Here is a 21,255-nt window from a genome sequence, read left to right as displayed (position 1 = left end):
TAGCATAATGGTTATGTAAAAGACATGTACTCGTGGAGAAAGAAGAAAAATTTCACTATTAAATAATTTTTATTTGTCAAATTAAAAAAAAAAAAGAAATGGAGGTGACTCCAGGGAGCTTCCATGACAGGTACAGAGAGGCAGGAAAACAGGATGGCCAGGAGGGAGGGAGGGCGCTATGTTCAAACCCATGTTCTTCCACTCACTGGCTGGTGCATTAAGTTACTTAACATTTTTGTGCCTTGTTTACTTCATCTATAAAATGGGGGTAGTCATGATATCTCATAGGATCACTAGACGGGTTAAAGGAGCTTGTGTAAAATGTAAAGCACACAAAGAAATCAGCATGTGCCAGGGTACTGTCATCTCCTCAGGAAAGAATGTCTTGTCCTGTCACATCAAAGAACCACCTCTTGAGCCCAAAGTATTCACTGTGTTTCTCATGTTACTGTGGTAAATAGTGTGTCTGCTTCTGCCTCAATATACTGATATAAAGAATTTAGGGGCTGTGGGCAGAGATTAGGTCCTGCCCCTTTGTGGCATCTATTATCACCAAGACCAGTGTCTGGGGATGCAGCTCAGTGAGTGAGCACAGGACTTGCAGACCTGAGGTACCAAGTTCTGTCCCTGGCATCATATGCCAGAGTGATGATCATTCCCCCTCAATCTCTCTTTAAGTAAGTAAGTCTAAAGAAAACAACAAAATTATCACAGAGCACAGTAGAGGGTCTGATACATAGTTAAATGCTTGCCATATGCATTATATATGTAATAAAAGAATCCAAATAAATAGCATACCTCACTTTGAGCTGAGAAATCTTAGTTTTATTATTCATCTCTTTGGCTCTACGGTACAGCATAAGGTGAATAAAGCAGTTACCACAGATGAAATAAGAATCAAAATTTATAACAGGTTCTGTGCACAAAAATCATGACTATTATTTGATCATTTGGGTGTATTCTACATGGGATGACAGCTGAGATACTCCCAATGCCTTTGTTGTTACTGTTAAATAGAAAATGTTCTGCCTTTTATCTGAAATCCAACAAGTTTAATTAAGTTAAAAAGAAATGCTTTGTTTATTTTTTCCTCTGTTCCACAGTAAGGGAAAGAGATACTTCACAAGGAAATAAGCTCACATTACATAGGGAGTTGATGTTGTATCCCTAAGCATAAATATCTAACTTTTAAGTGGTTTACTGGTGCATAACCAGTCCACTGGCCAAAACCTTCTACAACCTACAGAGGGTTTGAAATAAGAATATTTAAAATAATGGACTCAATCAATGTAGGTCCTACTACCTTGGTCTAATTGAGCACAAGCCCACAAACTTGGATTAGTGCCCTCTTATATTGGTTTCTCTCCACACATTCAAATAGGGCAGAGTCTGCTTAGATCAGGAAGAAAACTTTACTCACTGAAACATTCTTTTTACAGGGGACTCTAGCATCCACTACAGGTACCACATGGGGATAATGCAATGGCTGGTGATGACCTTCAGGCACCAAGAGACTTTGAAATAGCTTCCATACGTTAATATATGTGTGCCTAACAACACAACAGCAAAATATAGGGGGTAAAAATAATAGGAGAGGGAGTCAGACAGTAGTGGAGCGGGTTAAGTGCACGTGACACAAAGCACAAGGACCTGCATAAGGATCCCGGTTGGAGGACCCGGCTTCCCACCTGCAGGGGAGTCGCTTCACAGGTGGTGAAGCAGGTCTGCAGGTGTCTATCTTTCTCTTCCCTCTCTGTCTTCCCCTCCTCTCTCCATTTCTCTCTCTCCTATCCAACAAGGACGACATCAATAACAACAACAACAATAACTACAACAATAAAAAAACAAGGTCAACAAAAAGGGAATAAACAAATATTTTTAAAAATAATAGGAGAAACTATTGAATCCACTATTATAGTTTAAGGCTTCAACACCCTCTTGCAGAAATGGACAGATCTAGCAGGCAAAAATATCATTAAGAATAGTTGAGAGAGTCGGGTGATAGCGCAGCGGGTTAAGCGCACATGGCGCAAAGTGCAAGGACCAGAGTAAGGATCTGGGTTCAGGACCCCGGCTCCCCACCTGCAGGGGAGTTGCTTCACAAGTGGTGAAGCAGATCTGCAGGTGTCTTTCTCTCCCCCTCTCTGTCTTCCCCTCCTCTCTCCATTTCTCTCTGTCCTATCCAACAACAATAATAACTACAACAACAATGAAAAACAACAAGAGCAGCAAAAGGGAAAATAAATATTAAAATTTTTTTTAAAAAAGAATATAGTTGAACTCAATACCATCAGTCACTTGACATACTGACATTTATAGACTACTTCATCCAATAACAGTTCTTCTTAAACTCATATGAACAACCAATAGGACAGCACATTCTGGGCTATATAGCATGCTTAATACTTTTAAAGGGACAGAAATACAGTATCTGCTTTCAGTCCACAAATGGAGCTTAACTAAAAACTGATAACAGAACTGTTATTGGAAATTTCCCTAATACTGGAGATTAAACACACTTCTAAATAACAGAGACCAAAAGAAGAAATTTCAAAAGAAGACAAATATTTTTGTCTTCATTTTGACTAAGTAAAATGGAAATACAACTCATAAAATTGTGTGGGATGTAGTAAAAGCAGAGCTTCGAAGGGTATGTAAAGCACTGAATAAATATATTAGAAAAGTAGAATAACAGAAAATCAATAATCTAGGGGCAGGAATGTAGCTCAGTAATAGAGAGAATACCTTGCATGCCTAAGACCCTGGGTTCAATCTTCACCCAGAAAATCAATCAAAATGTTCATTTTAGGAAAACTTAGACAAAGAAAGGTAAATTGAATCCAAGTTAAGTAGCTGGATGATAAAACTGTATGAGTGACTGTACCTTTTAACTGATTAATGTTGGTTTACAATACTATAAAATTTTAGGAGCATAGTTTCACACCTATATGTATGTATATATGCAACTCACCACACCTACCAATTAGCTACTGTTTTGCTATACTTCAAGTATTTGAAGATTAGTCATCCATATGTGAGACAGTACTTATCAAAATTTTCCATTGAAACTGACTGAACAGCAAAGATAAGTTCATATTCATTTCTGTAGAGTCTGGGGGCATAGTTTAAAATACTCAAAGGGGAAAATACTATTTTAAGGCTTATACCCTAAAATTAACTTTGATGTTTCCATCTTGTATTCTATCAACTAGCAACCTGAGTTCACTTTAATATACAAAACAAGGTTATAGAGGAGCCAGGTCTTATTGACCACACGTTAGTGACAATGAGCAAGGACCTAGGTTTGAGGCCCCGGTCCCCACCTGAAGAGGGGAAGCTTTGCAAGTGGTGAGGCAGTGCTGCAGGTGGCTTCCTCTCTCCTTCCCTACTTACTCCTCCCCTCTTGATTTCTAGTTGTCTATATCCAAAAAATAAAGAGATAATAAAAAAACAATAAATCAAGGCTATATCTAGCTAATTAAGTTACAATTTAAACAATTATTCCTTATTCCAGGGATATAAGTGAGGTTTGGTCTATGGTTGCAATTATATTCCATAGTTCTCCCATTTGAGAAGGGGACATGGAAGTATATATTATAGAGTCAGTAAACCAGAATGCCACATGGAGAATTTAGGTCAGTTCTCATACTCTCAATTCCATCTAAGCATGCAGTTCCAGAAAAAATAGAAGAACATAAGTTCACCAAGAATGCTTTTTGGTAAGTGAGACCCAAAGCGCATCAGTATTCAACCAAGGTGAGGAATGAAGTAAGTCATTCTTTCTCCCCAAAGATCAAAACATGGAACTAATTCTCACCACCACTGCAAGTTTCTTCCTCCAAAACACTCTAGTGGGGAGGGAAGTTGATGTTTGTCTTTAATGGGAGAATACAGTACTACTTTCTGAGTTTTTAATATTTTCTGCCCTGACATCCTGGGGCAGTGATATGCTCCCAATCTGAAAGAATGGTTAATGAAAAGATGAGTTTCATAGGCTGACAGGGACTTGGAGGTTACACAGCTCCTCTGCTAAATATGAATGAATATATCTGGGCCATGGGTCAGACTGATGTGGTAAACAGTTCATTGTATTTATATATTTTCTTCAAGTTTGGGAGCTATTCTCTGCCCTAATCCAGCTTCCTAGTTCTAGTCTCAACTCTGACACTATTTTATCAGACAATTTTTTTAGTCTACCTCCATCTTAGCTATCAAGGTTAAGCAAAATTTACTCAAGTCATGGGTCCCTAGGAAATACATAAAATAGCTTACTAGCTTCTTTCCACCCGAAATCCCTTTCCTCATTTGCTCTATTCCTATTTTTTTATTTCCTGTTTATTAAACATACTGCCTTTTAGCCACCAAGTTTCAGGTGTTACTAGGATTCTATCTTGAACTCCCTGGGCAGACAACCTCATCAATGTGTCCTAGAACTTCACCTCTCCAGAGCCCTACCCCACTAGAGAATGACAGAAACAGGTTGGAGGTGTGGATCGACCTGCCAATGCCCATATTCAGCAGAGAAGCAATTACAGAAGCCAGACCTCCCACCTTCTGCTGCCCATAAAGAATCTTGATCCATATGCCCAGAGGGGGATAAATGTTAGGGGAAGATGACCAGAGGGCTCTTAACCTCTATTCTATCAGGATTCTGAGAGAAAAGAGGAAAAAGGGAAGGACAGTCAGAAGTAGTAATAGGTGTAAATATGACTCAGAAAGGAAGAGAAGGCAGGACCATAGTAAAAAATGAGCAAATATATATATATAATTTATATTTATAGAAATAATATCTGTGACCTTGGGAGAACTGCTGCATTTTCCAGTGGGGGGGGGATGGGGACACAGAGTTCTAGTGGTGGGAACAGTATGAAATTATATCCCTGTTATCTTTGCAGATTATTAAATAACTAATTAAAAAAGAGATGAGCTTCAGATTAATAAGAGCAGAATAAAAAAAAAATCAACAAAAAGACCAAATTCTGGAACTTAAAATCAGTAAGTAGAAAAAAACATATTTAGCAAATGGTGTTAGAGTAACTAGATTACTATTTGGCAAGAGGCTAGTTACATAATTATATCAAACCTTACACCAAAATACATCTCTAAGGAATTAAAATTAAGGGGGCTGGAGAGGTTCTCAGTGGGTAAAATCTATACTTTCCACACAAGCAGCAGTGAATGGGCTCCTGGCACCACACGAGAGCACCGAGTACAAGAAGGGGAACTCCATGGATTGTGAAGCAGCAAAGTGCATGCAGAGGCCCTGGCTTTGCTCTTTAGCACATTGAAAGATAAACCAAAAGGAATTGAAAATTAAATTCAAAAAGTAACACAAACATAAATATATACATAAAATACATAAGCATAAACAATAAACATAAAAGTTTAAGGGGAGTGAGGGGTCAAAGATCATAGTAAATCCTTTCCTACCCCCAAGACTTCTACTGCACACAAGTCTTCTACTTTGTGACTTCTTCATAAAGAAATTATGAACACATTTTACATCCTTAAAAGTTAAAACAAGACCATACCTCTCTTAACCCAAACACAACACGTATCAATTTAAAAGGAAAACGAGAGAAGAAAATGCCATACATCTTTTTTTAAAGACTGCTTATAGATTGTTAAGAAAACAACTAAACTCCCCAAAACATAATCTAGGACATAAATAGGCCGCACATACAGCCCCAAAGCCTTTAATTGTGCAAGCTTTTGGTTTTGATTAAACAGTAGTTTGGTTATAGGTATGGTGTAGGTGTGGTAACACTCTTTTCTTTCCTTTTCTTCTCTTTTAAGATAGAGGCAGAGGCAGAGAGAGTGAAAGAGACCATAGCACTAAAGTTTCCTTCAGTGCAGTGGGAGCTGGGCTCGAGCCTGGGTCAAGTGCTTGGCAAGGCAGCACACTATCCAAATGAGCTATTTCACTGGCCCCTTAAACATATTTTGAAGAGGTGTGAAGTTGTACCCCTTAATTACATGGAGTCATGTAAGTGAATGTTACCTCAGTAAAAAATAAATAAATAAAATTGAAACAGGTTATTGTTTGAAAAATTATAATCTACATTGTAGACAAGTTTTATGATAATCATATAGTGGTAGGTGATGAAAGCATAAATTTGTATAGTTTATGAAAACAGATTATCAAAACAAATTAAGAGCCAAAAAAAAAAAAGTAATGTAGCCTTTGACCTGTAATCCATTTCTGAGGATTTGCCCATAAAAATAATTAAAAGATGATTGCAATGACTTTGTAAGAATTCTCATTTCAAGTTTAAATATTTGAAGTATGAAATACCTACATCTCTATCAAAAAGGAATGGATAAATAGGCAATTATAGTTGTATACTGGAATGTATTATAGTAATTTAAAAATACTAGGTTGATACATTTTAATGGTTTTTTCTATATACTTCAAGTGAAAAGATTTTAAAACATAATTTACCAAATGCCATTTTAATTTTTTTAAATCTTTATTTATTTATTGGATAGAGACAGTCAGAAATCAAGAGGGTAGAGGGTGACAGAGAGGGAGAGAGACAGAGAGACACCTGCAGCACTGCTTCACCACTTGCAAAGCTTTCTCCCTGCAGGTGGGACCATGGGCTTGAACCTGGGTCCTTGCTAATTGTAATATGTCTGCTCAACCAGGTTCACCACCACCTGGCCCCCTAAATGGCATTTTTAAAGAGAGAAAAAAAGAATTTACAAATATCTATGTCCAAACGCAGAAAGAGATCTGATAAGACACCTGCTAATTAAAGCAACAGGACATCTCTGGTGAACGAATTGGGGCTATTTTTTAGATGTTTTTACTTCTTGAATCTGATTTCAAAGTTATTTGGAGAGAAGTGAGTAGTATTTAACCAAGGCTACAGAGAATGAGCTTCTCCTCATGAATGGCCTATTCAGGGATGGATTAACCAGAGGGCAAACACTAAGTGGCCTGCACAGTGGCTGTTCCAAAAGTTACTTGGGGGTGGGGAAGGGGGTTTCTCTGGGAGCCAGGAGAGTGGTTGATGAGATTTAGGGAAAGCCCAGGTTAAGAATGATTTCCTCATCTGTATGATCTGCAAGTTGACCTTAGCTCCCCCCACAGAATGCTCAAGCCCCAGGCTTGCTTTCATTCCAGTTCAGGGACCTATGATTCATCTCCTGAAACCCTAATTATAACACCCAAGGTCTGCTATGTGCAAAAAACATCTGTCATTGTTTAAATCTACTGGCAGGGAGTGTGTATAGCATGTAAACGGACCAAATATGTGCTCCTTCAATGCAGAAACGACCCATAAAGGATCCCAACGTGAAAAGGGCTCTGCAACCTGGAGCTTCCAAAGTGAGTCTGATGACCAACAAGGTGGACAGGCTATGTCCCTCCAGTTCCTATGATGATTCCTAAGACCCACTGCCACAATATAAGTTACAGGTCTTCCCTCACAGAATGGGAGAAGATCTTCACATGCCATACATCAGACAAGAGACTAATAACCAAAATATACAAAGAGTTCACCAAACTTAGCAACAAAAAAAGCAAATGACCCTATTAAAAATGGGCAAAGAAGGGAGTTGGGCAGTAGCTCAACGGGTTAAGCACACATGGTGCAAAGCACAAGGACCGGCATAAGGATCCCGATTCGAGCCCCCGGCTCCCCACCTGCAGAGGAGTTGCTTCACAGGCGGTGAAGCAGGTCTGCAGGTTTCTATCTTTCTCTCCCCCTCTGTATCTCCCCCTCTTCTCTCCATTTCTGTCTGTCCTATCCAACAATGATGACATCAATAACAACAACAGTAACTACAACAGTAAAACAACAAAGGCAACAAATGGGAATAAATAAATAAATAATGGGCAAAAAAGATGAACAGAATATTCACTATAGAAGAGATCCAAAAGGCTAACAAACACATGAAAAATTGCTCCAGATTGTCAGAGAAATGAAAATAAAGACAACATTGAGATACCACCTCACCCCTGTGAAAATGTCATACATCAAAAATAACAACAGCAACAAATGCTGGAGAAGTTGTGAGGACAAAGGAACCCTCCTGCACTGCTGTTAGGAATTTAAGTTGGCTCAACCTCTATGGAGAGAAGTCTGGAGAACTCACAAGGCTAGAAGTAGACTTCCCATATGACCCTGTAATTTCTCTCCTAGGGATATATCCTAAGAACTTCATAACACCCAACTAAAAAGATATGTGTATATCTATGTTCATAGCAACACGATTTGTAATAACTAAAACCTGGAAGCAAACCAGGTGCCCAACAACAGATGAATGGCTGAGAAAGCTGTGTATATATACACAATGGAATATTATGCAGCTATCAAGAACAATGAACCCACCTTCTCTGACCCATCTTGGATGGAGCTAGAAGGAATTATGTTAAGTGAGCTAAGTCAGAAAGACAAAGATGAGTATGGGGTGATCCCACTCATAAACAGAAATTAAGAAAGAAGAACAGAAAGGGAAACTCGAAGCAGAATCTGACTGAGTTTGGAGTAGGGCACCAAAGTAAAAATCTCTGGGTGGAGGGTGAAGGTTAATGGTTAGCTTCACTGGGAGAGGGGTTGCGGGGGGAGGGACACAGACCTTGGTGGTGCAGATGGTGTTAATAAACATTCCTATTAACTTATAGTCTCATAAATCACTATTTAATTAATATGAAAGTGGAAAAATGGATCAAATGTCTCAAACTTCTTTTCTGTGTAGACCATAGCTCTGAGTATATGTTCCTTCAATCTAAGCACTTAAAACTTCAAAGTGGTAATCAAACTGAATTTTAACAGTGGTCTCAAATTGTTAATACATTTCTAATAATGACTTATTCTTTGAAATATTCAATCTCCTAAAAACTCAGACTAGGGAGAATAGAAGCAACTGGTGGCATTACTTTATAAGATACAGCTATCTGTAAATAGCATAAAAGGACATAAATTATAGTGAGGTCTCGTATGATACAGCAAGCCCTAACAATGGGATTTTCAAAGTTAACCTAACTGCCAAATAATCTGGTTATAGCAATAACTATCTATTGCCTTCTTAAACCTTGACAAAAGGAACCTTCCACTTGCTTTCTCTATAAAGCCCATATTTTTCCCAGGCCTGAAACCTCTAGGGTGGGGCTCACTTTCCTGCATGCTTCTCTCAGTTCATAGCAACTGATACTGTATCTGCTGATCCCAACCTAAGTAATGCAACCAGTACCACCTCGGCATGTTACACTTCGAACCATGCCCAGAGACGTCAGACATGGAATGTCAACCCTTCAGCTTCATTACTCTGGTGAGACCTTTCCTAGCTCATAGGACTCCTTAATTCCATTTCGGGTGACGAACTTCTTAACAAAACATCAAAACCTAGATATAGACCAGGGCCCATGGGATAGCACTTATGTATACATGTATCCACAAGTTGAGGGAATATATATATTCTTAAAGCAAAAGTGCATAATAGTTTGCAGTGAGTCAATAAATCAAGCAAGAAAGTTAGAAAGAACCAAAAAGACTCCATAAAGTACCTAATGAAATAGTTTCTACTAAGACCTGCGTACCCTCCTCACCTAGCTCCTATTACACGTCCCTCAATCACTCCAAAGCTAACCATGTCAGACAAAGTAAGGGCTACAAAAGCTGAATAAGAGCCAGAGACTGGCATACTTTAATGATGACTCTTTAGTCACTACCAGGCCACTCCATGACCTGGGGTCCTAGTTGGGGAGTCCTGGGATTCCCACACAGACATGATGAACCTAGACCTCTAACAGATCCCTCTTACCACTTGTCACTGGTCATCTCCATCAGGAACAACGTAATGGACCCCTTTGTGGGGCCCTATAAGTCCTTGTCCTCAATGTGGATCAACAAGAGTAGGGAATGTTCCATTCTCTGAAGGGAGGTTGGACAACATACTCTTATCTAACACTCAAGGAAGATGGGTCCTGAAATTATTGCAACCTTGAATGTTCCTAGCCATGACCACAGAATGTGAGCTCAGACCTACAGGGATACAGAGGTTACAGAGGCTCCTATGCTGAACATGGGCCCCAGATCAAACCAATGGGGCTTACAGTTAATAATATTTATATAATTTTCCCATTATTTGGGAGCTACTCTCTTCCCTGATCCAGCTTTCTAGCCCTTTTTCCAACTGTGATACCATCTCCCCAGACAATAACCTGAGTCCACCTGCATATTAGATATTAGGCTCAGACAAAAACTAGTAAAATCATGGGCCCCTTGGAATATACCTAAAATAGACCTACTAGCTTTTTCTAAAATGAAGACCCCAAATCTTCATCTGCAATATTCCAGCCCTTAGGTTCATGATTAGTCAACAATTTGTTCTGCTTTCTATCTTAACTCTTTTTCAGCCACAGGTTCCTGAAATTACCGTGCTGACAACCTGACTTCCCTGGGCAGATGACCCCACTAATGTGTCCTGGAGCTTCACCTCCACAGATCGATTCCCCACTAGGGAAAGAAAGAGACAGGCTGGGAGTATGGATCGACCTGCCAACACCCATGGTCAGCAGAGAAGCAGCTACAGAAGCCAGACCTTCTGTACCCCATAATGATTCTGGGTCCATACTCCCAGAGGGATAAAGAATAGGAAAGCTATTAAGGGAGGGGATTGGATATGGAATTCTGGTGGTGAGAACTGTGTGGAAATGTACCCCTCTTATCCTATGGTTTTGTCAATATTTTCATTTTATAAATAAAAATTATATAAATAAAAAAGAAATAAAAAAATTACAGGTCTTTCAACTTAGAAAAGGGTCCTGTTTGTGTTTCCCTTATTGGTTGCCAAGGTCTGGAGGGGAGGGGAGTATGTAATTGAAAACCTCTCATTTATCAGCTTTGGCTGCTTTTGTGTCACCACATTACCTGTACCATTTAGCCAGATAATCTCCTGTACCTCTTGGAAGTAGAGTAACTACATAGAGAATGCCTTAGACCTGGCAAGAGATGATGAAAGAGCAGTAAAGGTACATCTACCCTCTACACATCCAAGAGAACTGTTTACTGACCTCACTCAAACTCAAGACTAAGGACGTCAAAGAACCCAAGTATGAAATATGATCTTTTTGTAAGGATCCAGTATTTTAATCTGGAAGTACTTATCTTAAAAATAAAAGAAAGCTAGAAAAAATATATAATAAAGCAAGTAACACTCCCCCATCCTCATAAACATAGGTGTCATCTTTCTTCAAACACTGCAGTAGTATCTAGTGGACTCAACAGTGTATTTTCAATTTTTTAAGTTTTAAAAAGCTTAAGGAGCTATCAGAAAACTATTTAGCAGCCACTAATAGAAATTACAATGTCACACAACATCCAAATCAGAAATAGCATTACCAAAACACTATTCTAACATGCTAGTTATTTACCTGGGCTTCTGAGAACACAATTAAATATGATAGTTCCTACTAAAATTGGTTTAATGATTAAGATGATGTTTCTTCCCCCCAAATATCATTATCAAGAAATGTAAACTTTAAAATGTTTTATTTTGGAGGTCTACATGATTACTTAATTTCCTATGTGGCAAAGTCACATTAACCAGGCCACAGATGCAAAAGAAAAATTTAAGTTAAAGGGAACCCATTTATAAGTCAATGATAAAAATTAGACATGTGAATCAAATAGACTGTGAGATAATTAACTGTCAAAACTGATTCTAAAAAGTATAAAACTTCAATTAGTTACCAAAAAGGGACCAGGCCCAGAAGCTTTGCCAGAAATTTCTTCCAAGCCTTCACAAAATCATTGATTTTGATATTTCAACTATTCTAGAGCACAAAACAGATGAAATGTCTTAAAATTTTATATAAAGCTGACATAATGCTGTTATCAAAATCTAAAAAAAGAAAACTAGTCCCCAAGTATTTTAAATGAGTCAAACCTAGAAGTACATACAGAGAATAACATCACATAGTCAAGAAGGGTTCATGCCAGAAATTTAAACATGGCTTTTACAGAATAGTCAGTAAATATCCTCAAGACACTTGAAAAAAATGAAATAACACATATTATTTTTCCTGCTTTAAAAGACTAAAGTAAAAATCACATCTTTCGGCAAGTTATGACAAGGGCTATATTTTATTAGCATAAGGAATATATGTACATAAGCATGTATATATTTCACAAATATTTGTATTTAAATATATATATACTCATAAATAACATAACCAAAAATCATCTTCATACTTAACTGTTAACTGATACATACAATTTCATTAAGTCAAGAAACTATGCACTGGCTTTTAAAAAGTGCTATTCTCATACAGCTAGTCAGCACTACTGGAAAATATAATGAGATAAAAATATTAAGTGGAAGGGAACTATTATTCCTGGTAAAATCTAGCAGATAATTACAAGGTGGTTAGAATGAACAAAATTTATAGAAATTTCCACCTGTAGGAGGGAAACTTGATGAGCAGTAGAGTAGTGCTGTAGGTATTTCTCCTTTCTATCTCTTTCTCTCCATCTCCGTCTGCTTCTCACCTTTTATTTAAAAAAAAAAAAAAGCCACCAGAAGCAGTGGAGTTATGTAGGCACTGAGACCCAGTGGTAATCCTGCCTGGTGACAACAAACAATCCCCTCAAAAAAAAAAAAAAAAACAATCTATAAGAAAAATGTATTTTTATAAGAACAAAATAACTTAAAAGTCTTTAAATATCAGCAATAACCTATGAAAATAGAGAAAAAGTTTCACCTCTAGAATACAAGCTTCATAAGGTCATGGACTTGGACTAGCTCTTGGTGCTGTCTAACTAACTTCCCAGTATTTAGAAGCATTCCAGTACAGAATGTTCAGTCAATAAATATTGGTAGAAGAAACATGAAAAAATCAACAATAAGGGTAAAAAATACAAAATAATGGAATCAAACTGAAATCCTACATATTTGTGTAAGAATAGTATCTTGAGCCACAGGGGATTATCCCACAAATGATGACTGAGGCTAATAACTAACCAGCAGTGGACAGGATCATTCCCCCCTCCCCCCACCATCATGTTCCAGGGCCTGAACCCTCACCCCCACCCCAGATTCTTTTATTTTTGTGCAATACACCAACTCCAGTCCAAGTTCTGCTTTGTGTTTTCCCTTCTGATCTTGTTTTTCAACTTCTATGAGTGAGATGATCCCATATTCATTCTTCTCTTTCTGGCTTATCTCAGTTAACATGATTCCTTCAAGCTCCATCCAAGATGAAGAAGGTGAAGTCATCATTTTTAATAGCTGAGTAATATCCCATTGTGTATATACACCACAACGTTCTCTGCCACTCATCTGTTGGACACCTGGGTAGTTTCTAAGTTTGGGCTACTACAAATTGTGCTATGAACGTAGGTAGACACAAGTCTTTTGGATGGGTGTGTTTAGTTCCTTAGGATCTATCCCCAGGAGAGGAATTGCAGGGTCATAGAGTAGATCCACTTCTAGCCTTCTGAGAGTTCTCCAGACTGCTCTCCACAGGAGTTGGACTAATTTACATTCCCACCAGCAGTGCAGGAGGGTTCCTTTGTCCCCACAACCTCTCCAGCATTTGTTGCTACCTTTTCTGATGTATGGCATCCTCTCAGGAGTGAAGTGGTGTCTCATTGTTGTCTTTATTTGCATTTCTCTGGCAATCAATGACTTGGAGCATTTTTTCAGATGTTCCTTAGGTTGACAGTTCTTAATGTGGACAGCTTCATAAATTTTCAGGTCATCCTTGTGCAGGGGCCATGCTAATCTTTTCTACTTCAGTCTGGTTTTAGTATATGCATTGTTAAGAGATGATTCCCGGGCAAGTACAAAGGAACACTTAGAATCATTAGGACATCTCACTTTGGATCTAGAAGTTCTAACTCTTCCCTGGTAAGCAAGGAAGGCTGGAAAAAGGCCTTCAAGAATGGATCATAATTCCATAGCGAGAATTTATCAGCATCAGAATGTACTTTAGATAAAACGCAAATCGTTCAACCAGAAGTCTCTCTAATAGCAAATGACTATGGCAGCTTTTGTCAGTGTCCTTCCCTTTCTTTCTCCACCAGAGGCAGAAGCCACATCTGGGAACTGGCTAGACATGCTAACCCTCCCACTCCTGTGGGGCAATCTGGTTTACCAAGCCCTCCAGGTGATTGTGACTATTACAGGGGATATGCATGTGAAACTGAGGACAAGACATCCAATTCAGTGTGTTGGGTTATTTCCATTTTGGTTGCCCCAACCTCGACTTCCCATTTCCCCATGCCATTTAGTGGGCAGCCCAAAGAGTAGGATCTTGTTCCAAATACATTTTCAAAAGGTCCTTAGAGATATGTCAAATGGAAAAGTCAGCTGTTTTTCATGTTACCACACATGAAGCATCATTTACTCTTATAAGAAAGATCCTCTTTGCAGGGGACATTAGGTACCCACAGAAAGAGCACTCTATCCTGAAGAATCAGAAAAGCAAATATGGGAAATTTAGCTTTCTAAGGGTTCCATATACACCTTTATAGTCCACTGTCCAAGTGAATATTCCCAGTTCTGTTGCCCAACAAGGGAAATGTGTTCTGGGCAAACCTCTACCATCTACTGTGAAAGACATCTTACATGCCTCCTACTGGCCTCTGAGATCCAAATCCACTAGGAAGCTGACATGTTACATTTCTACCAGTCCTTAAGGACAGCTCCAATTTTAAGCCAACATCCAGGTCTACTTTTGGAAGCTACCATAAAGATGTTTACTTCTGGTTTATAAAAACCTGTTTCTGGCCAAAGGAAAAAAAAGGGGGGGGGAGGGTGGTCAATTGTATGGGGAATTGGGTGGAAAATGGACTTTTGGTAGTGAACACAATGCAGTGTATACGATAGGTGTTGATTTATCATCCTGTGAAAACTAAACAAAGTTACAAACCAGTGCTACTTTAATAAAACAAAAAGTGTCTCATAGCTTAAAGTAAAACCCGTTTTTGTGCTGTAAAATCAATTTCACTTTGTGTGGGGGCTTTTATGTTTATAGTTTATAAAGAGCTTTTACGTTTTTCATTTCATTTGATTCCCACAACCTGTAAGGTGGGTATAGTTTATTGTTCCCACTTTACAAAGGAGAAAACTGGAACCTAGCACTGACTTCAATAAATAACAAGTTTCTGAATGTTATGAAGGAAATACAAATGCTCTGTATCAAAAATGAAAGAATTCATGACACCCAAGATAACTTTCAAACTTCCTTGCACCTGTCATCTGCCAAATGATATTCACTCAAATCATCCGGGAGTTTTTTAGGTTGGGTGGTATTATTCTGGGTTAGGAAAGGTAGGGAACTGGAAGATGTGAAAAGAAAAAAAGACAATCTCTCCCAGTCACAGAATCGCCACAACATAGCTGGAACTTTGAGGACTCAAAATAACAAGGGTGATGATGATGGCATTAAAGTTAAGTGACTCTACAGCCATGCCACCCTGGACACACCCAATCTCGTCTGATCTTGGAAGCTAAGCAGGGTCAGGCCTGGTTAGTACTTGGATGGGAGACCGCCTAGGAATACTGGGTGCCTGTAGGCTTGGGGAGTCAGGTGGTAGCGCTGCGGGTTAAGTGCACATGGCGCCGAATGCAAGGACCTGGATAAGGAACCCAGTTTGAGCCCCTAGCTCCCCACCTGCAGGGGAGTCGCTTCATAGGTTGTGAAGCAGGTCTGCAGGTGTCTATCTTTCTCTCCCCCTCTCTGTCTTCCCCTCCTCTCTCCACTTCTCTCTGTCCAAACAATGACAACATCAATAACAATAGCAATAACTACAACAACAATAAAAAACAAGGGAAAATAAATAAATACATAAAAAAATTTAAAAAAAAAGAAAGTTAAGTGATGCGTAGGTGATTCCACAGTAGAGCACGTATATATACGGCCTCAGGTTAGATCCCTGAACCTCACATGTCATAACAGAGGATGCTTTCTTTCTCTCAATTAAAAATTAGAATAAATAAATCTTTAAAAAAAATTAAGCTCTGGGAGTCGGGAAGTAGCACAGTGGGTTAAGCGCACATGGCAAAAAACACAAGGGCTGGCATAAGGATCCTGTTTCGAGCCCCCGGCTCCCCACCTGCAGGAGGTTGCTTTCCAAGCGATGAAGCAGGTCTGCAGGTATTTATCTTTCTCTCCTCCTCTCTGTCTTCCCCTCCTCTCTCCATTTCTCTCTGTTCTATCCAACAACAACAGCTATGACAACAATAACAACTACAACAAGCAAACAAGGGCAACAAAATGGGAAAAATAGCCTCCAGGAGCAGTGGCTTCGTAGTGTAGGCACCGAGCTCCAGCAATAACCCTGGAGGCAAAAAAATAATAATTAAATTAAATTAAAAAATAAGCTCTTATTCAGGCACCATTTTATGTCCATTAAATCTATTTAGTAAGATCTATATACATACATACACACACACACACACACACACACACACACACACACACACATATATATATATAGCTATTTGATAGCTTTATTCATCTTATCACTTTACAGATGAGAAAAAAACAAGGCATGGAGAAACTAACTGACTTGCCAAAGATTACACATCTTTCTTTCTGGATGCAGAAGACGCTGTGGAAGCTGAGGTGCTAAGCCCCTGTGAGGTTTGCTCTGCCAACAATGGAAACCCAACATGGGAGAGTAGCCACCACAGGAATCTGGATTATAGTCCCAGTGTTGCCATTTAAGCAATAGTCTCCACGTGTCACTGGCCAAAACTTTAATGCTCTGGCTCCAAGTACTAAGGATTGTTGACCAACAGAGGTTTTTAACAGCAAGTTCCTTCTCAGGCTGTCCTGAAGGTGGGGAGAGATCTCAGGCTTCTGCATCTTAGGGATGGAATACTGGCTGATATGCCTGGAACAGCTGTCAACTAATTTAAGAGGAAAAAAAAAAGAGGAAAGCAGCTCTGGGAGAAATGTGCAGATTAGAGATACATGTGACGTGATGAGTATTTAGTAATGTAGCAGAAAACGAGGAGGGGGAGAGATATTCAAGCAAATGCATAGAACCAATGACTGTTAAATGCATGGAAGCTGATGAGCTAGATCACACGCATAGTGTGCTGCTTTGTCTTGCACTAGTTCTAGGTTTGAGCCTGGAAGGAAGCTTGGTGCTGTGATGTCTCTCTTTCTCTCCAAAAATAAATAAGGAATTAACACATACCCGCAATGGCATAAATGACTCCTGCCCTTTTCTCTTCTTTTTAAAAATATTTTTAAAATTTTGGGTAGAGACAGAAATTGAGAGGAGAGGAGAGATGGAGAAGGAGAGTGTAAAAGAGACACCTGAAACACTGTTTCACCCCTCATGAAGCTTCCCCTGCAGGCGGGATATGGGGCTCAACAAGGTGTGCCATAACCTTGGTCCCCTCCTCCACTTTTTCTAAAAGCCTTTATTTTGGAGTTATATGAGGTAAATTTTGCATATTAATATTTTAAATTTTACACACACTTTTTGGAGGGGTTCACAGATGAATTCAAAGCCCTTAAGCAAAAGACAAAATGAGTGAGGAGGATCTTCATGGGAAAATTATTATGAGGGAGGAGGGGCCGGAGGGAAATTTCCAAGTGCTTCCTCCATTTGTTTACTTTCTGCATTTTCTGCCTCTGTTGTCCACTCAGTAATCTAAGACCACCTTGACATCATACAAATCCAACAGAAAACCTCATTTAACAGCAAGTTCCAGGGAATTACACATAGTTTAGTTTCAAGAAAAAGTCCCAAACCTGAGAGATGTGGCTATAGACAGGGCTGCAGCTCTTTCTTTTCTCCTTCTTTCTTTCCCTTTTTCTCTTTCTTTCTTTCTTTCTTTATTTCTTCCTTTCCTTCTTTCTTTCTTTCTTTTTTGACTGCAGCTTTTTCTATCCACATTTTGTAACATTTTAATAATTCTGGGCCAGCTACTGTGTGCTTCCCTCTCTTCTATAAAATAGGGCTGGTGATGCTTTCTTCATCAAATTAATGTGGAAAGGTAATACATGCTTAGCACCTAAAACAGTTCCTGGTACTATTCAGAGTAAAGGCTCTAAAATTAGCTATTACGATTACTAGATTACTACTGTTACTACTAGTAATATCTGCAGCCAAACAAAACATTACAATTGGGAGTTGCAAACAGAAGACTTCCACCATACTGACAATGTTTAATCACTTAAAAAAAAGTGAGAGATACAGGTGGCACACCTGACTGAGCACACATGTTATCCTGTTCAAATAACTGGGTTCAAGCCCAGGTTCCAATCTGCAGAGAGGAAGTTTCACAAGCAGTGTTGCTGCCATCTCTCCTCCTCCCCCCCTTCCCTCTCAATTTTTCTCTGTCTTTATCCAAAATAAGTAAATAAAAATCAAATAAGAACAATTGTCAATACAAGAAGGGGTGAGGGGAGAAAGGCACCCACAATCATGCTACCTGTTGGTGAGTTCTGGCGAGGGTACAGCTCCCCGCATCGGCTCCACTAGTTCTCTGCATTTCCCTGAGAGGATGCCCAGATTACAGGCGGGTCTACGAAGCCCAGAAACTGTCCACAGAACTGAATCAAGCGGCGGCTCTGGACACTTTTTTTTTCTCTCTTTTTGAGTGGATGAGGGGGAATCCCTAGTCCTCAAAATCGAATTGATCACCCTTTAGCCATCGTGAATAACTTGCTTCACAGGGTTAAACTAGGGATATCAACGGAGCGATTCGTTTCACGGAAGCAGCAGGGGTGGCCCGGACACCTGGGCAGTGAATTCACCTTCGCAACAGCGGAGACCCGGCTCGGCGGCTCGGCGGCTCGGCGGCTCGGCGCGGGGCTGCGGGCGTGGGGTGGCGGGGGTGTCTCCTCCGCTTATCACACACCTGAGAACATCCCCGCCGAGGAACTCCTCGGCTCCTGCACCACCTGACCGGGTTTGAGGGGTTCACCTTCCTCTCCCTTCCTCCACCCCGCGTTCCCTTCCTAGAACAAACTCCAAGGAAATTGGCATCGCTCGGTCTAGGGTTTCACTCCTGCCCTGGGCTGGCATTTAAACCACTTCTCCCCGGGAACTTGATTAAAAGACCAGTTAATCCTCACCAAAACTAAACAACAACAACAACAACAAATCCCAAAACCTACCCCGGCGTTCCAAAGCTCTTAAAAGTGCAAAGGTCGAGGGAACCTCTGCAGAGCGCACACATCTGCCCGCCGCCGGGGCTCGGAGGCAGGTAGGCGGGGTGGGTAGGGGGACATAGGGGGGTCGCCCGTCACCCTCGCCCAGCGCGCACGCAGCCCACGCCGGAGAGCCCGGGCTCCTAGGCGGCCAGGTAAGCAGGTAGGTGTGGGCATGTGCAGGAACACACAGCCGCTGCGGATTAAAGTTCAAGCGCGTCCACACGGAGCTCCCCAGTCTCGGGCACGCGTTCTCACGCACGGCCCGGGCGGTCCTTTCCCGGGGACAGCCAGGGCACTCGACGTTCCCCCACCCTTCTGGGCACTTTGGAATGGGCGCCTCAAATTCCTGGTGATCCCCAGCGACATCCGGTGGCGTCCCAGTCTCCAGCCCCTAGAAAGCCTTAGCCTCCCTCGACTCCCTTGGGCGCGCGGAGCCACCCCCACCCCCAACCTTGCAAAGAGCAACAGGGGGCCCCGGTGAAGCGCGGGTGGGGGGGCGCGGCAGGCAGTACGTACCCAGCGCGAACAGGGCGAGCTGTCCGACCGAGGTGACCATTTTAAGGGCGGCGGGCAGCGGGCAGCGGGCGCTCCAGCCTCCCGCCCTACCTGCAGTGCCCGAGTGGCGGAGCTGCGCCGCGCTGCGGGGGGGAAAAGGCGCCGGCGAGGCAGGGCCGGCCCCCGCGCGGGCGGGCGGAGGGAGGACCGGGCGGGCGAGCGCTCCTCTGCTGGCTCTCACCCGCTGGCTCTCGCCCGGCCTCGCAGTCGGGCGGGCGGAAATGGGAAGGCGGTTACCGTCACCTCTCCGCCACTCGGCGACCGGGGCACGGAGGACCACCCTCCCGCCTTCGTGGGGGTGCCCCCCTAAGGGCACACGGGGTGGGGGTGTGGGGCTGGGGGCGGGGACGCCGTGCGCACCCGGCAGGGCGGGGCAACCCCGGGCTTCTGTGAGCCCGGCAGCGCCAGCCCGGCACCCACGGCGAGGAAAAGGCAGGAAGCGCCGGGCAGGAGACGCCACGCTCGGCCCAGCGGGGCGGCCGGCCGCGGGCCCCCAGCGCAGGGCCGCTGCTCGCCGGGGAGCCCGGGCGTCCAGGCGCAGTGGCGGCTTCTCGGCTCCAGGGGGCGGAGCGGAGCCGCCCGGCCCAGCTCACCTGCGGGGACCGCTGCGGAGAGGGGCTCTCGAGGCCAAGGACTGGGAACTCCGCCCAGACTAGGACTTGTGAACTTCCCGGGACGCCTGCCAGGACTTGGCTCGAGGAAAGTGCTCCCCACAATCAAGTGAAGAATTTATTAAGCCAGGGTTTCTACCTGCGTCTCACCCCAGTAAAGAACGGTTTCAGGGACACCTGCAGCCAGTGCACAGCCACCCTGCCACTTGGCGGGCGTTCTGTCATCACCAGTTTTTATACATTTGACCTGGGACTGATAGTGAACACGTATCTCTGACTACAGGGAGTCTAGTTTTCCACAATCTCCTTTACCTCCATCCCAACGCACCCTACCTGGGCACAGACAGCTAGGAGCTAGTAGCTTGCCACCTGCTGCACCTGTTCAGAGAGCTGTTTGAGCTGGAGCTAGCTAGGTAGCCCGCTTGGATTTGTGGTCTAGAACCGATTCCCGGGACTGGAGTTTGGGGACGTGGCGGGAACTTGGGAAGACATTCAGAGCAGAGAATGCAAGGACTATAGGTTTCTTGGTGATCATGTATAGGTTCGCCGGGGCCATTTCATAGACAGTCAGCCTTTCACAAGAGGCAGTGACCAACATATTCATTCGCTAGGTGCTACGGCTTGAGGACCAACCCTTCTTTTGACCTGCCCAGCCTTACCTGCACCAAGGAAGACCCATTCTCTTGGGGGAGGCAGTCACTTCTGTTTCCTTGACCTATGACTCACTCTGAGGATGGCCTTTTTAAATATTTATTATTTTATTTATTGCACGTGAGAGAGAAACTCACATGAGACAGAGGCAGAGAGACTAGTCAGAACACCACTCTGGGACATGTGGTGGCTCTATGGATCCAACCCCAGTCTCAGTCATGTAAAGCTGATGCTCTGTGGGTGGAGTTGTTTCCCCAGCTGAAAGACTTTTGCTGAGTCTATTTCATGTGAACTGAGGAACCTAGT

At 42.0% G+C, this 21,255-nt stretch overlaps 1 protein-coding gene, 1 non-coding gene and 1 pseudogene across 2 annotated transcripts in view; 1 reads left to right on the top strand and 2 right to left on the bottom strand.

The window, feature by feature from the left end:
• The window catches only part of TGFA (transforming growth factor alpha), a 127,517-nt gene extending 107,697 nt beyond the window's left edge, over positions 1 to 19,820 (bottom strand). Inside the window, exon 1 of the mRNA XM_060187167.1 lies at positions 19,649 to 19,820. Within this exon, the coding sequence (XP_060043150.1) occupies positions 19,649 to 19,688 (40 nt within the window). The 5' untranslated portion in view covers positions 19,689 to 19,820. The remainder of the gene's footprint in view (positions 1 to 19,648) is intronic.
• On the bottom strand, positions 13,678 to 13,782 carry LOC132537881 (U6 spliceosomal RNA). Its single transcript, XR_009549302.1, has one exon. It is a non-coding gene; the product is annotated as a U6 spliceosomal RNA (small nuclear RNA).
• Positions 15,414 to 15,533, top strand: LOC132537828 (5S ribosomal RNA; annotated as a pseudogene).
• Positions 19,821 to 21,255: the final 1,435 nt, after the last annotated feature.

The sequence above is a fragment of the Erinaceus europaeus genome, chromosome 3, assembly GCF_950295315.1.
Source record: "Erinaceus europaeus chromosome 3, mEriEur2.1, whole genome shotgun sequence".
NCBI lineage: Eukaryota > Metazoa > Chordata > Mammalia > Eulipotyphla > Erinaceidae > Erinaceus > Erinaceus europaeus.
The sequence above is the reverse complement of the archived record's forward strand: the minus strand, read 5'-3'. Positions and strand labels throughout refer to the sequence as shown.